Raw genomic sequence first — 16,642 nt, 5'->3', positions numbered from 1 at the left:
CCCACATTGGGCTCTGTGCTGACAGAGCACAGAGCCTGCTTAGGATTCTGTCTGTCTGTCTGTCTGTCTCTCTCTCTCTCTCTCTGCCCTTCCCTCACTTGATGTCTCTCTCTCTCTCTCTCTCTCTCTCTCTCTCTCTCCCCCCCCTTCCCCCTTTCTCTCCAAATAAATAAACATTAAAAAAAAAGCATATTAGTTATACTTAAACTCTGGACCAATGAGGCATGGAACTAACGTTAATATCTGGCCCCCAAATTAAATGATTCTGGCTCTAATGAGGAACCACTGTTGCCACTAGTAGCAAAGAAACATTGAGAACAACCAAACACAGCTTTCTATGGTAGAATATAAAATGCTAATCCTTTAAATGTGGCAGAAACATTATGAGTTTTAAATGAGGCAGCATGATCTAAAAACAACATAAACTATTAACTCACTGGTTTATATTTCATATTGTTCCATTGGCAGATATCCTTACTCTTCAAAGCACAAGGAGCGGCCACTTCTGACTGAGCCCAGCATTTCAAAATTGGAAACTCTGAGAAGAAATGGTAGAACATTATATCAGAAAACCTGCATCTGGACTAGATAGAGGTGAGGCCAGTCTTTCATGTTGAGATATCAGTATTCAAACTTTTAATACACAATGTACATGACCTGAATCCATCTATCACATGCTGTTTTATTTTAGCAGCCTGCTCTACATGGATGCTAAGGAATTACAAAATTACTAAGACTGTGCAGAAGTTAAGCATGACTTCTTAACAAATCCCATTACAGTAGGTACCACATTTTAAAAATTTAATGTAGGGGCACCTGGGCGGCTCAGTTGGTTGAGCGTTCAACTCTTGATTTGGCTCTGGTCATGATCCCAGGGTCATGGGATCGAAGCCCACAACGGGCTCTGTGCTGAGCATGGAACCTGCTTGGAATTCTCTCTTTCTCCCTCTGCCCCTCTCCTCCATTCAATCTAAAATAAAATTTATAAATAAATAAATAATAAAAATTTTTTTGAAGTATAACATATATTCAGAAAAATGAATAGATACTAAGCATATAACCAAAAAAATTTCCATTGAGTAAACAAGCCCATATAAAAGAGCATTCAGACTAAAAACAAACAAACAAACAAAAACAATGAACAATACCAGAATCCTAGATGCTCTCTCAAGAGAGGGCACTTTTTCGGGGCACCTGGGTGGCTCAGTTGGTTGAGTTCAGCTCAGGTCATGATCTCACAGTTCATGAGTTTGAGCCCCACATCGGGCTCTCTGCTGTCAGCATGCAGCCCACTTTGGATCCTCTGTCCATGCTCTCTCTGCCTCTTCCCCATACATGTGCTCTTGCCCACTCTCATACTCTCTCTCAAAAATAAATAAATATTTTTTAAAAAGGGCACTTTTTCAAACTTTAGAGTAATTAAAAGAAAGCAAGCTAGGCTGGATGAACAAATTTAGCAGAATTGAACACTTTATTATTTTTTCATCATGAAAAATATGATGGCAGCAGAGTAGAATTAAAAACTTCCAATCTCCCAGTCTTTAGTGCTACTAATTTGTGACTATTCCAATCAACCCAAATTTGGAGACACAAAGAGCCAAAATCTGAAAGGAGTTTCTTAAAGTCTTGATTCTAGGAAGACTGCAAATGGGGAAAGCATAGTTTTAATTTACACAAATCACACATAAAAACAGAAAGAACTGGTGCGCCTGCGTGGTTCAGTCGGTTGAGCAGCTGACTTCAACTCAGCTCATGATCTCACGGTTCATGAGTTTGAGCCCCACACTGGGCTCTATGCTAACAGCTCAGAGCCTGGAGCCTGCTTTGGATTCTGTGTCTCCCTCTCTCTCTGCCCCTCTCCTGGTTGTGCTCTGTCTCTCAAAAATAAAATAAACTTAAAAAAAATTTTTTAACGTAAAACAGAGAGAAAAATTATTCCCCAAACCAAAAAGTCATGGCCAACATTTGTAACAAAACTAGGTGATAAAGTATCCCCACCAAATACAAAAATCCATGCCAGTGGATACAAAACACCAATAGTTGCAAGTCCTGCAAATCAGCATGAAGAAACAGAAAGCAGCAAAGGGACAGAGGATCAATGGCTGAAAAAAGAAATACACTAGACATTATATGCCTAATCATACAAGAACACACCACCACCTCTAGTCTTGTCAAAACAATCAAAGCTGAATCTGATCACACATCTGGAGCCAGTGGCCAACTTCCAGGAAACAGAGGCTAGATGAACAGCATGAGTGTAATGTGTAATCACCAAAACCCCAACTATGAGAAATCCAGGTTTCTCAACAGGTGAATTTTTATTTTATTTTAACTTTTATTTTATTTATTTATTTATTTATTTATTTATTTATACTTATTGTTTTAAGTAGGCTCCATGCCCAACATGGGACTTGAACTCACAACCTTGAGACCAGGAGTCTCATGCTCTACTGACTGGACCAGCCAGGTGCTCCTCAAAAGGGGAATTTTCAAAAAAAGAAAGGGGAAGAGGAGGAATCTGTAAATTAAGAGATTTAACGGTAATACATTTATTTAAATGGAAAAGATGAAGCTTTATTCTCTAAGAATGCCCACTTGGGTGAAAAAAAAGTATAAAGAAACATAAGGAAGTGATTAAAAGTCAGGATAGTAGGTTAGTTTTAGAGGAAAAGAGGAAGCAATGATTGAGACAGGACACACAGAGCTGCTGCTAGGGTGACTGGTGAAGTTCTATTTCTTGACCTGGGAGGTAATTACAAGGGTATTTGCCTTATAATAATTTACTATTTATTTGTGAAGTTTTTCTATATCTATGGTTTATTTTACAATCAAAAAATTAAAAAGAAAAAAGAAACATGCTTTTGTCATCCTTGCCCTTGACTTCAGACTTGCCACCACATCTTTACTTTTATTTTCAACCTTCAGAAAAGGCTTGCAACCCTCACCTTGGTCACAATACATTAGTAAATCAGGGTTATTGACCACAATAACGGTTTCTCCATCTTTACTATGTGGCCGATGATAGCGGTAGTGCACAGGCAAAAAAGCTTGGAAACAATCGATGCATTGTGAATCTTGTCTGGCATAAATTAGAACTTCAGATTCCTTGGACAAATAATTGGGAGCTTCTATATTAAAATTTTCTGAAACCATCACTGCCTGTCAAAAAAACAGCAAATATTAATCCAGAAGAAGAAATGAATGAGGAAGATCAATAAATAAAACCAGAAGATTGCTATACAGATGAACAGAAATGTCTAATCCCCCCCTTATAAACAATTTCCATTCCATGCCATCCGCAAAACACAAGATGTGCTCTAAAAGTTTGTTTACTAAAAGTAAACTGAGGAAATTATACGCTAGGGTGTGAACTTTCCCCATAATAAAAATTATTTATTTGTAGTTTCTTTATCAACCTTGCTTGGGTGACAAAACAGGTACCAAAAAAAGAGAAATTCTGGGAATATAGCATTTAATAAGTATGAAAACTATGACAAAAACAGTTAACCCAGTATTGGGTTGAAATGATTGCTATCATTCTGGTAATTTCCTGTTCTTCAGAGAAGTTAAGATGGCAGTGAGTAAGACAGAGTACTGTGGTCAGGAAGTCAAAGCAAAGGTCAGCACTCTTTCCATATTTGGTATAAAAAGTTAATAGAAAAATAGTAAATGCTTCTTTAAAAAAATATGGTAAAAAACAATTTAAAATAGATATTCTACACCAAAAGTAAAAATGCATATGTTGCCGAAATTAGTCCTGAATTATAATGTTTGTGTGTGTATATATTATATATCCATCCACACACATTTATGTATAAACACACATATACACATGCACATATATGTACACATATATAGGCACTCTATACATAATCTGTGAGTGTGTGTGTATGTGTGTGTACAGACCTACACACATACAACTTGTCTCTAGATTCTCTATGTGAAGCCCAGATACATCTCAGAGAAAAAAACAGAATTAACTTCTTCCCATCATGGCAAACATCCTAATTCTCCTGTTTGATGGAAGCACCAAGTACTTTATTTTTTCACATGTTTTTCCTTCTCTGATTATCACAGGAATAAGAAAAAAACAACTCACTGGCAAAAGCCAAGGAGTTATATAATCTTATGAGTCATAATGAACTTTAAAGGTGATCAAATTAAACCACTGTCCCAATGAGAGCATTGTTCAAGGATCCAGTCACTGCTTGAATACACTCAATGACTAAAAGGAAGCTTATTGCTTTAAGTCATCTCATTTTATCTACTGTTAAAAGGTTATTCTTTTCTTTTTTTTTTTTAGGTTATTCTTTTTTTATGCGTAGAAATTTGATGCTCTGGTATATAACATTCACAACTGTCCTTGCTTACAATACCTACAATAAAACTGTTCCCTATTTCACTAAGGGTCCCTCAAACATTTCCACTAAATTTTCTCCTCCTCAGAGAAACATTCATAGCTTTCTTGGTTTCTCATGATATGGTTTCCGAATCATTCATCATATTAGTTACCTTTAGAAACACTCAGGGTATATAGTAGCAATATTACTTTCAGTCAAAAATTGTAAGATTATTTTAGCAGCCTTATTTCAGTGAGATATATATCCATATATAGAAGATATATGTACTTTTTTAAAAAATTAAGACTATTTTTCAGAGCAGTTTCAGGTTTACAGGAAAACAGAGCAGAAAATACAGCATCTCTATGTATCACCCCCCACCCTACAGTTTTCTCTACTATTAACATTAGTATGGTACATTTGTTACAATTGATAAGCCGGTTTTGACAAATTAAAGCCCATCATTTAAGTTAGGGTTCAATCTTTATGTTGTAGATTCTATGTGTTTTGACAAATGTAAAAGGACATAAATTCCCATTACAGCATCCTACAAAGTAGTTTCGCTGACCCTGTCTGTGTTCTACCTATTCGTCCCTATATCTTTCATTTGAAAATTTTGCAAAAACATTCAAGAAACTCCCATACTATTTTTTCAAATAATTGACTTATTACTAACTAAATGAAGGGCCTAGATTTATCTCTATTAAATTTTATCTTCCTGGCTACAGTCTATTTTTTCCAGGATGTTGAGATTTAATTGAAATTCAACCTGTCAACCAACATTTATGTAACATTTATGAATTTGGTAACTATGTCTTCTGTATTTTCACTTAAGGATAAAAACATTGACCAGGAGGATCAAGAGCAAAGTCCTAAGGAATATTACTAGAGACCTCCTGCTAGAAATTTATTAATGAACTCTCCTTGGATACAACTAAGTGTAAATAAAAAAACAGCCCAAAATTTTCTATCTTATCTTATGAACATCTTATTTTCTATCTATCTTTAAAAAAATTTTTTTAAATGTGTTTATTTATTTTTGAGAGAGAGACAGAGCAAATGAGGGAGGGATAGAGAGAGAGAGGGAGACACAGAATCTGAAGCAGGCTCCAGGCTCTGAGTTGTCAGCACAAAGCCTGACACGGGGCTTGAACTCACGAGCTGTGAGATCATGACCTGAGCCAAAGTCAGATGCTTAACCGATGAGCCACCCAGGTACCCCTTCTATCTATCTTATGTATGTATGACATGATAATAATAAACATATCTTTCTTTGAGTAGTTACTATGTTGACAGGTATTTCATTAAGTGGTTTATATACATTATCTCCTTTAATTTTCACAAGAACCCTATCTGGTAGGAACTATTAGCCTTATTATATAAATGAGCAAACAAAGTATCTGAGTGAATAAACAATATAAAGAATAAGTAGAGGAGCCAAGATTCAAAGCCAGGTCACACGGACTCCCTTATTCAATTAGGTTAAACTAAACAAAAAAACTAATATTTAATACAGCCATTCTTTAGAGATACTGTGGGTTTGGTTCTTGATCACCACAATAAAGCAAATCAAATGAATCCTTTGGCTTCTCAATGCAAATAAAAGTTATGCTTATACTACATTGTAATCTATTAAGTGTGCAATAGCATTATGCCTTAAAAAAAACCCCAATGTACATGCCTTAAAGATATTTTGTTGCTAAAAAATGCTAACCAGCATCTACACTTTCAGCAAGTTATAATCACTGATCACAGATCACCATAACAAATATAATAATAAAAAAGTTAAAAATATTATTACCAAAATGTGATACTGAGACATGAAGTGAGCAAACGCTGTTAGAAAAATGATGTTGAGGGGCGCCTGGGTGGCTCAGTCGGTTAGGCGTCCGACTTCAGCCCAGGTCATGATCTCGCGGTCTGTGAGTTCAAGCCCCGCGTTGGGCTCTGTGCTGACTGCTCAGAGCCTGGAGCCTGTTTCAGATTCTGTGTCTCCCTCTCTCTCTGACCCTCCCCCGTTCATGCTCTGTCTCTCTCCGTCTCAAAAATAAATAAACGTTAAAAAAAAAAAAAAGTAAAAGAAAAATGATGTCGATAGGCTTGAACAGAGTTGCTACAAACCTTCAATTTGTAACAAAACACAGTATCTGTGAAGTACAATAAAGTGAAGCACAGTAAAATGAGATATGCCTGTAGCTGAAAATTAAGCATAAGTAAAACTGATATAAAGTATATTCCTGATTGTGATACTTAGAATTTATGATGGCACGATGATCTTCAACTTCTCTAAATATTGTTTTTTTACTTATTATTTTTCCCATAGAAATAAATATATGGTAAGTTCTCCGAATTGAAAATTTTTAAAACGTGCATTGAAACTGGGATATAATGAAAATGAGGCAGGAAGAAATAACAATTTGGCCTTCAGAGAGGGCTCTGTTGGTTGAAGAGTTATTTGGTAACGGTTCAAAAACTTTTACACTAGGCATTGAAACTCAAAAGTTAGCCTTTTAAGGGTTTCTTGGAAAATAATGAAAATATTCTAGAATAGTTGTGATGGTTGTACAATTTTATGAATATACTAAAAACTACTAACTTGTATATTTCAAAAGGGTGAATTTTGTGATTTGAATTGTATCTCAATTCTTAGAATGAGAATCCTTTTTTTTTTTTTTTTTACACGAACTTCAACAAAGACCTAAATCCATTTTAAACCAAGATCAATTAAGAATCAACACAAGCTATGGGGCGCCTGGGTGGCGCAGTCGGTTAAGCGTCCGACTTCAGCCAGGTCACGATCTCGCGGTCCGTGAGTTCGAGCCCCGCGTCAGGCTCTGGGCTGATGGCTCGGAGCCTGGAGCCTGTTTCCGATTCTGTGTCTCCCTCTCTCTCTGCCCCTCCCCCGTTCATGCTCTGTCTCTCTCTGTCCCAAAAATAAATAAAAAACGTTGAAAAAAAAAAATTAAAAAAAAAAAAAAAAAAAAAGAATCAACACAAGCTAACCCATAAACAACAACTTAGGTCTTAGAGGTGATTTAGGAGTTTGGGCTAGGAGTTTCTTAAAACCGACCTACAACAGGGAAGGGGAAAAAATTGTACAAGTAGGTACATGCATTGACAGGTAACCAAAACCTCAGACAGCTGGAGGTGTGTATATCACTTTAGATGTAAAACAAGAGAAAAATATTTTTGGATATCATAACCTGACAATCAAAAGTAATCTGGACAATGGATGGATGCTAGATTTCCCAAATATGTGCCTAAACTATCAGTGCAACCCCCAAAAGCCTAGTGACTATATACTGATCTGCAAAAAATATTTTGTTATTCCATTTTCACTGCAGATAAAATAGCAATAACGTATTATCAAAAAACTGAAATTATACATCAAACATTAATCCAAAAGGAGCATACACTGGTTAACAGACATGGATCTATACTCTTTCATGACAATAGTTGAGTGTTGTCATGTGACTACATATGTCACAAACCACTGCAGCTAAGTTAAATGAATTAAGCTATGAAATTGTGCCATATCAATAACATTTGCCATATCTTTCTCTCATGAACTAGAGCTCTTCAAAAAAACTTCTCAATTAAGGCATAGTAAGTGGTGGCTTTGAACAACTTCTACAATCTACAAATGTAAAACTTTATAAAAATTAAAGGTATAATACTTTTCTGACACTGAGATGTTAATTCTAACCATACATTTTTTTAATGATCTATTCCTGGGTGCCTGAATGGCTCAGTCAGTTAAGCATCCCACTTTGGCTCTGGTCATGACCTCATGGTTCATGAGGTCAAACCCTGAGTTGGGCTCCGTGCTGACAGTGCAGAGCCTGCTTGGGATTCTCTCTCTCTCCCTCTCCCTGCCCCTCCCCCACGTATGCTTTCTTTCTCTCTCAAAATAAATAAACTTAAAAGTCACATTTTGTACCAACTGAGCCAGCCCAGGCGCCCCCAATGAAAAATCTTAAAGTATACTCTTTTCTGTTAACTTTCAAATATACATTATTGTTAACTACAGTCACCATACTCTACACTAGTTCCCAGAACTTACTCATCTTATAACTGGATGTTTGTACTCTTTGACCACCTTCACCTATTCCTCCCACACTCTTGCTCCTGGCAACCACCACCAGTCTACCAATCTGAGTTCAGTTTTTTTTAGATTCCACATATAAGTGAGATTTGTCTTTCTCTGACTTATTTCACTTAGCATGATGCACTCAAGGTTCATGTGTGTTGATGCAAAGGCAGGATTTTCTTCTTTTTTATAGGTAACATTCCATTGTGTGTGTGTGTGTATACACACACACACACACACACACACACACATTTTCTTTATCCATTCATCTGTTGATGGACACTTAGGTTGTTTCCATAGCTTGTCTACTGTAAATAATGCTGCAAGGAATATGGGGTAGAGATTTCCCTTCAAGATAGTTCAATCACAGGACAGTAGGCCATTTGAAGTTGTCCCACAACTCACTACTGCTCCATTTACTTTTTACATTTCTATTTTTTAATCTGTTTTATATTTTTTGTGGTTTCTATTACTATGTTTTCAAGTTTATTAATTTTTCTGCAATCCTTGAATGCCATTACTTTCTTCACAAGTTCAATGTTGCCCTCTTATATATCTTCCACGTCTCTACGTACCTTTTTGAACATATGAATACAGTTATAATAACTGTTTTCACGTCCTGTCTGTTAATTCTACTATCTGGGCCAGTTCTAGATTGGTTTTGATTGATTCATTTATCTCATTACAGGTCATATTTTTCCCCATCTTTTCATACCTCCTAATTTTTTATTAGAATCAGGACATTGTGATTTTGATCTTATTGGGTGCTGGATACTTCTGTATTCCTATAAGTATTCTTGAGTTTTGTTTGTATGCGGTAAAGTCACGTACAAACAGTTTGGTTTTCTGAAGGTCTTGCTTTTAAGATTTATTAAACAGAACTGCCATAATGTTCAGCCTAGGGCTAAGTATCTCCCACTACTGAGTAAAATTTCTTCTATTTACTCTATCTAATGCCCAGTGAATCAGGAGGCTGTTCCTAGCCTGGTTGCTGGGAGCAGACACTACTACTGGCCTTATGCGAGTACCAGACACTATAACCTCTAATTTTTTCATACGGTTCTTTTCCCAGCAGCAAGTAGTTTCCTCACATGCATGCACTAATCAATACTCAACTATGTACTTGAGGGGAATCTTTTATGGATCTCTGGAGTGGTCTCTATGCAATTCTCTCCTCTCTACCATGCTGTCTTGTGAATTCTGCTGACCTCGGTCTCCCCAGAATCTCACCTTCATCTCCTCAATTCAAGAAGTCTACCAGGTTCTGCTTGGGTTCCTGCTCCCTATGCTATAGTCTGAAAACTCTCCAAAGCAATAAGCTGGGATGGTTGTAAAGCTCACCTTATTAATTGCCCAATTACTTCACATATCACTGCCCTCATTGTCTGATAGTCAATGATCTTTTCCATCATTTCATATATTTTGTCTACTTCTTGGTTGTTTCATGTGAGAGAGTATATCTGGTCGCTGTCCTCCAACTTGGTCAGGGCATAGAACCTAATACTACATATTTTGATTGAGTAAAACTTATGATTTCAAAAACACAGCATTTCCATTTTGATCTAAAGAACAGCAATTTCATATGTTTCAATCTAATATTATGCTGTTTTCAAAGAATGTGAAAGATTTTGATTAAGTACATCTAATAGCCCTATTTAAAAATGAAATGAGATTCATTTGATGTGCCTTATCCAATGTACCTATTTAAAGCTTGTCTTTATTTTCAAATTGCTGATAAACCATCACAAACTCCTTACAAAACATTTTGTTGCCACACATCACTCATTTAATTTGAACCCACTGTTCTATTTGCTGCAGTCACACATTTTATCTCATGGAACAGTCAAGATCTCTATCTAAATATATAAGCATTGATCATTTACAACATATAAATTAACTTCTATCCAGTTATACTCATCATTTAATACCACTTCTTGTGACAGAGTTTCTCTGCACAAATAATTGGGCCACAGTCTCAACCCAGCTAGGCAGAAGGAAATAACATCTCATATATCAGGAAATCAACTTCCAATTAGCTATGTGTCACAAATGAGACATCTATTTTTCTAGAAATTACCAAATGAAAAAGCAAATTCACTTAAAAGTCTTATAATTAGGGATTAGAAAATTAGGAAACAAGGAGCACCTGGGTGGCTCAGTTGGCTAAGCATTTGACTTTGGCCCAGGTCATGGTCTCATGGTTCATAAGCTTGAGCCCCATGTTGGGTGAGCTCAAGCCCTGCCTGGGGTGAGCTCAAGCCCCGCTTTGGGACTCTCTCTCTCTCTCCCTTTCTCTGCCACTAGCTCACTCACTCTCTCTCCAAAAAAAAAAAAAAAAAAAAAAAAAGGAAACAGAAAATCAAGATAAAGAGAAACTTGTCAATCAATCCAGAGTGGCATCCTGTTCCTGCCCAGTTTTCTTGCTACAATCATCTGCACATACCCCAATCTCATCCCTACCAAGAGGGTGTGCATGTGACCTCTTTTTGGGCACTCCTGTGCAAAAATAATTCCATTTTCTTAAAACATGGTAGGCAATTTTATTACGGAAATTTAAATATGATTCCAATCCATGTCACTACAAGCCAAGAACTGCGTTTAAATTTGAAACCTATTATTAAAATTTCAAAAGCCTCATTCAAAATTCATGACTCAGTGAAGGAAACAGATGAGGAAAAAAGCAATGAGGTCTTTCCACATGTGTATATGTACTGACACTGCCATATATGTGAACATGTGTATCTAAACTGTTATATATGTGCAAAAAAAACAGAACACAGGAAGAAATTTCGTGAATGGGGGTTGAGAGAGGTGGAAGTTCATCATTATACACCTTTTCATACCTCCTGAATATTGAACCATGAGAATATAATTACCTATTCAAGAAGAAATTTAAGTAAGTAATTAAAACAGATGAAGAAACTGGCCTAAACCACAATTAGAAATAAAATGTCATTATATATGACTCCAAGTATAGTATATTTATTTTACCTTTCCTATATTTATATAGAGATTATAATCTTACGAACAAAGATTTCCCAAAATTTCTTAATAGGAATCATCTGAGTTGTTAAAAACAGATTTTTGGTCCAATCTAGATCTACTGAATTAAGATTTCCCAGAAAGACATAATCTGCGCAAAAAGCAGCCCCAAGTAATTCTTACCAAAAGTTAAGGAAACCATTAACTAAGGAATAAGATTCATTTCTGGAAAGAGCAACAACTTTGCAATTAGACAATCCTGGATTTATCTCTTGGCTCTTCCATTTACCTGTGTGATCCTGGATAAGTTACTTGGCCTCTTTGTGCCTCAGGTTCCTTATCTATAAAGTGGAAAGATAATACTTCTAGGGTTTTTATAAAGATTGATCTGTGCAGAAGGTATGGGACATCATATTTCTCTAATGCTTAATATACCTTGCTTCCTTAAAAAAAAAAAAAGAAGATATCTGGCATATAGATATCCAATATCCTCCCACATTCGAATTATACAGATGTTAGGGTATATGTCACTCTAACGATACTGTTAAATGCTGAAGCAGTATTTATTAATCATTAATCTTCACAAAAACATGTAATAGTCACTAAACTAGGAGCCAATCTGACAAAAAGCATTTAACTAGTTCAGTTTAGTTGGTTTATTACTGACAAGTTTGACACATATCACTCATTTTTTAAAGAATATTCCTATCCTACCTAAAAGAAATTACTTTATATGCTTTAACAAAATGAATAAAGAGTACAATGTTGCTTTGTCTATTATTTTTCCTTAATCCAAATTATAGCATCCCTAAAATAATTTCTCTCTCAAAAAAATTCTCTAATAGTTATACCTCTGTTATGTTTCTCTCTCGTAATGAAGCCAACTCATATGGATCCACAAAAAGTCCTGATGGAATGTACTGTTTAATTAAGAGTCGGCAGGTCTGTAAGTCCTCAAGGCTTTCTCCAAATTTCACTTTTATTAAGAGGTCTCTGTAAGATAAGTACATTTAAAATAAATCTCTCCATTCAATTGTTAAATGAAATAGCATAACATTACATTCGAATTAGTAAAAACACTGCATTTCAAATTCATTTTTCAGAAAATCATAAAGTCAAATGAAGTATTTATATCATGTCAGAACCACTCATGAGATCGTTTATGAATTTATGTCATAAGCCACAGTACAGTATTAGTATGAAAACAAAGATCAATGGAAAGAAATAGAGTCCAAAAACAGACACACACGTTTATAGGCAATAAAGGTGCCAATATAATTTGATAGGAAAAGGAGAGTCTTTTCAACAAGTAGTACTGAAACAAGAAATCTACACAGAAAAAAAATGAACCTTGATCTCAAACTCATACCACGTACAAATATTAATTTGAAGTAGATTATAAACCTAAATGTATAATTGTCCCAGCTTTCTGTCTGAAGGCACATGTTGGACCAAGTATGGGGAAGGAAACCCAAAGCACAACACAGTGGTTTTGCTTAAATTATAAAACAGAGATAGAAGTAAAGGGAGGGGCGCCTGGATGGCTAAGTCCGTTAAGCGTCCACCTCTTGATCTCTGTTCAGGTCATGATCTCAAGGTTTGTGAGTTTGAGCCCCATGTTGGACTTTGTGCTGCCAGTGCATAGCCTACTTGGAATTCTCTCTTTCTCTCTCTCTCTCTCTCAAAATAAATAAACTTAAAAAACAACAACAACAAGTTAAGGGAGACTGAAGTAGCTGGAAGATAAGGTGCTAAATTCCAGAGAGGACAGTACTACGTAGGAGTTCTATAAATCTGAATTGGTCTCCCTTTGAGTTTTTTCTGAATACTAAGTAAAGCATGAGTAAAGTGTAATTCCACGAGACTGGGCAAAGAATAACCAGGGAACTGAAAAATAAGAAATGCTAAAATTTCACACAAGTTGGGAGAAATCTGCATTTCCAACCAACCAAAGTACAGAGACCATAGCTTTTGGTAAAGATACCAATACAGCAAGGCCTTTGCAGCTAAATTAGCCTTGCAGTAAAGGCCACTTTAATTTTAGACCTATACAAAAAAAGGTTAAGAGGATCAAGCTAATACACAAGTTAATTTAACTGCTAATAGAAAAAATAAGCCCAATGCCCTTCAAAGGAAGATAAAATCCACACACTCAAAAATGCTCATATCAGGATGCCTAGGTGGCTGAGTCAGTTAAGTGTCTGACTTTGACTCAGGTCTTGATCTAGTGGTTCATGAGTTCCAGCCCCATGTCAGGCTCTGTGCTGACAGCTTGGAGCCTGAAGCCTGCTTCAGACTCTGTGTCTCTCCCTCTCTCTCTGCCCCTCCCCTGCTTGAGCGTGCGCACTCTCTCTCAAAAGTAAATAAACATTAAAAAAAAAAAAAGGAAGAGAAAGAGGAGAAAGAAATGAATGATTCTAAGATTCAGACATTATTCTTAGTGTGGAATAATATTTGAAGGTAGGCTATGATAAGCTGAAATTGTACACTATAAAGTCTAAAGCAACCAATTAGAAAAAGAAAGAGGTATAGCTAGTAAGCCAAAAATGGAGATAAAATGGAATGCTTAAAAAATATTCAATTTATCTAAAATAAGGCAAGGAAAGAGAGAAAAGATTAGCTAGGACAAATATAAAAACAGTAACAAAATGGATAGGGTTAAACCAAACCAAACAAATAAATATTTATATTAAAGTAAATGGTCCAGGGGCACCTGGGTAGCTCAGTCAGTTAAGCTTCTGACTCTTGACCTCAGCTCAAGTCACGATCTCATGGTTTGTGGGATTGAGTCCCATGTTGGGCTCTATGCTGTCAGCGCAGAGCCGGTTTGGAATTCTCTCTCTCCCTCCCTCTCTGTCCCTCCCCTGCTCACATAAGCACACATGTGTGCTCACTCTCTCTCTGTCTCCCTCTCAAAATAAACTTAAGAATTTTTTTTTTTTTTAAAGTAAATGGTCTAGGGGCTCCTCAGTGGCTCAGTTGGTTAAGTGTTCAACTTCAGCTCAGGTCATGATTTCACAGTTCATGAGTTCCAGCCCCGTGTTGGGCTCTGGGATGACAGCTCAGAGCCTGGAGCCTGCTTCAGATTCTGTGTCTCCCTCTCTCTCTGCCCCTCCCCCACTCACACTCTGTCTCTAAGTGAATAAACATTAAAAAAAAAAAAAAAGTAAATGGTCTAATCATTCCAATTAGAATGTAGAGATTGACAGACTGGATAAAATAGCAACAATTAATTATATGCTATCTATAAGACACACATTAATAATAAAAATAGTGAAATAATAATAATAAAAATATTGCTATATTAACATCAAAAATGCAGATTTCAGGACAAGGAATATTGTCAGGGATAAAGAAGGACATTACAAAAAGATAAAAGGATCAATTCATCAGAACACATAATAATCCTAAATGTGCTATAAAACATCTAAAAACAGTGCTTCAAAATGTTCATGTATTTTACTTCACAGCAAAAACTGGTAAAGCTTCAAGGATAAATAGACAAATCTGCAATTACAGCCAGAGATTTTAATACCCCTCTCTCAATAATGGATAGAATAAGTAGAAAATCAGTAAGGATATAGAAGGCATTCACAATCTTCAATCAAGTTTATCTGACATTAATAGACTGTTCTACCAAACAACAGCACACTGCACTAGAAAAATCTATATGCTGGGCAATAAAAGAAGTCTCTAGAAGTTTTCATAAGACTGAAATCTTGTTGAGTATAGTCTCTAACCACAGGGAATTGAGTTAGAAATCACAAGAGGAGGAGAAACCGCCTTCACCAAAGCCACAGCCTCAGGCTCAGTCTCCTCCTTTGCCTCTGCCTGAGATCTGCTGCCAGGAAGCTTTGGCTTCACAGTTACATGTGTAGTCTCAGGTTTCTTTACCACCAGAAAGAAAAAAATGGACACCCTGCATCCTGGAAATTCATTTAGGAGACTGAAATTAGGGCCTCTTTCAAATGTGGACATGGCTAAAGGAGGAGCAACAAGACCCAACAGGCCAAATACTGTAGATACAATATGCCAGTTCAAACTAGTACTTCTGGAAGAGTCTGCCCTTGGCAAATCAAGCCTAGTTCTTTGTTTTGTGAAGGGCCAGTTTCATGAATTTCAAGAGAATACTGCTGTGGCTGCTTCTGTAACCCAAATTGGCTAGCTTGATAATACAACTGTGAAGTCTGAAGTAGGGGACACAGCTGGTCAAGAATCATACTATAGCCTAGCACCAATGTACCACAGAGAAGCACAGGTAGCCAGACCTGAATATGAGATCTCAAATGAGGAGTTCTTTGCAAGAGCAAAAAACTGGGTTAAAGAACTTCAGAGGCAAGCAAGTCCTGACACTGTCATAGCTTTACCAGGAAACAAAGCTGACCTAGAATAAATGAGCTGTAGATTTCCAGGAAGCACAGTCCTATGCAGATGACAAAATTATTATTCATGGAGACATCAGCTAAAACATCAATGAATGTAAATGAAATATTTACAGTAATAGCAAAAAATCTGCCAAATAATGGAGCACAAAATCCAGGAGCAAATTCTGCCAGAGGAAGAGCAGCAGAATTTATTGAACTCACACAGCCAACCAGGAGTCAGTGTTGTAGTTACTAAACCTCCAGTTTGAGCTAGCTGGAATATTCTTCTGCTTCTTAAAATGTTTTTTTTCCTTAAATGTTAATAACACTGAAACTGGTACACTTAACTGGTCCAATGTGATTTCCAAAAAGAGATTTATGATAGAGTCAAGTTTCTAATACAGAATTATTTTAAGTGTTTTGAACTTAATTTTTAATAACACACGTGTCCCTCTGTTCAGCAATAGAAGAAAATGAAATAATAAAGAGCAGAAATCAATGAAATAGAAACTAGACAAATAATAGAGAAACATCAATGAAATACCTTCTTTCCAAAGATCAGTAACATTGACAAATCTCTAGATTTGTCCACTGCTTTATTGGAAGGTTAGAGGAAATCATTTCTTATCACCAGAGATATAACAAAATACTATTTGGACCCATAGTTAACCACAGTTCTATGAAAAAGGCATGTAACTCATTAACTTAGGCTTTGCAAAAACATTCTTTTTTATTTATTTCTATTTTTTTTTAAGTTTATTTATTTATTTTGAGAGAGAGGCCGTGTGTGCAGGGAAGGGGCAGAGAGAAAGGGACAGGATCCCAAGCAGGTTCTGCGCTATCAGCACGGAGCCCACAAGGCTCCA

At 36.3% G+C, this 16,642-nt stretch overlaps 1 protein-coding gene and 1 pseudogene across 1 annotated transcript in view; one reads left to right on the top strand and one right to left on the bottom strand.

Moving 5' to 3' along the window:
* PIGX (phosphatidylinositol glycan anchor biosynthesis class X) overlaps positions 1–16,642 on the bottom strand; it is a 34,802-nt gene that overhangs the window by 4,411 nt on the left and 13,749 nt on the right. Inside the window, exons 5-7 of the mRNA XM_078432569.1 lie at positions 12,264–12,405; positions 2,946–3,159; positions 438–538 (exon numbers count right to left, since the gene is read on the bottom strand). Of these exons, the coding sequence (XP_078288695.1) occupies positions 438–538; positions 2,946–3,159; positions 12,264–12,405 (457 nt within the window). The remainder of the gene's footprint in view (positions 1–437; positions 539–2,945; positions 3,160–12,263; positions 12,406–16,642) is intronic.
* LOC132683564 (ras-related protein Rab-5A pseudogene) lies at positions 15,181–16,101 on the top strand (annotated as a pseudogene).

Source organism: Panthera onca, chromosome C2 (genome assembly GCF_046562875.1).
Source record: "Panthera onca isolate mPanOnc1 chromosome C2, mPanOnc1 haplotype 2, whole genome shotgun sequence".
NCBI lineage: Eukaryota > Metazoa > Chordata > Mammalia > Carnivora > Felidae > Panthera > Panthera onca.
The sequence above is the reverse complement of the archived record's forward strand: the minus strand, read 5'-3'. Positions and strand labels throughout refer to the sequence as shown.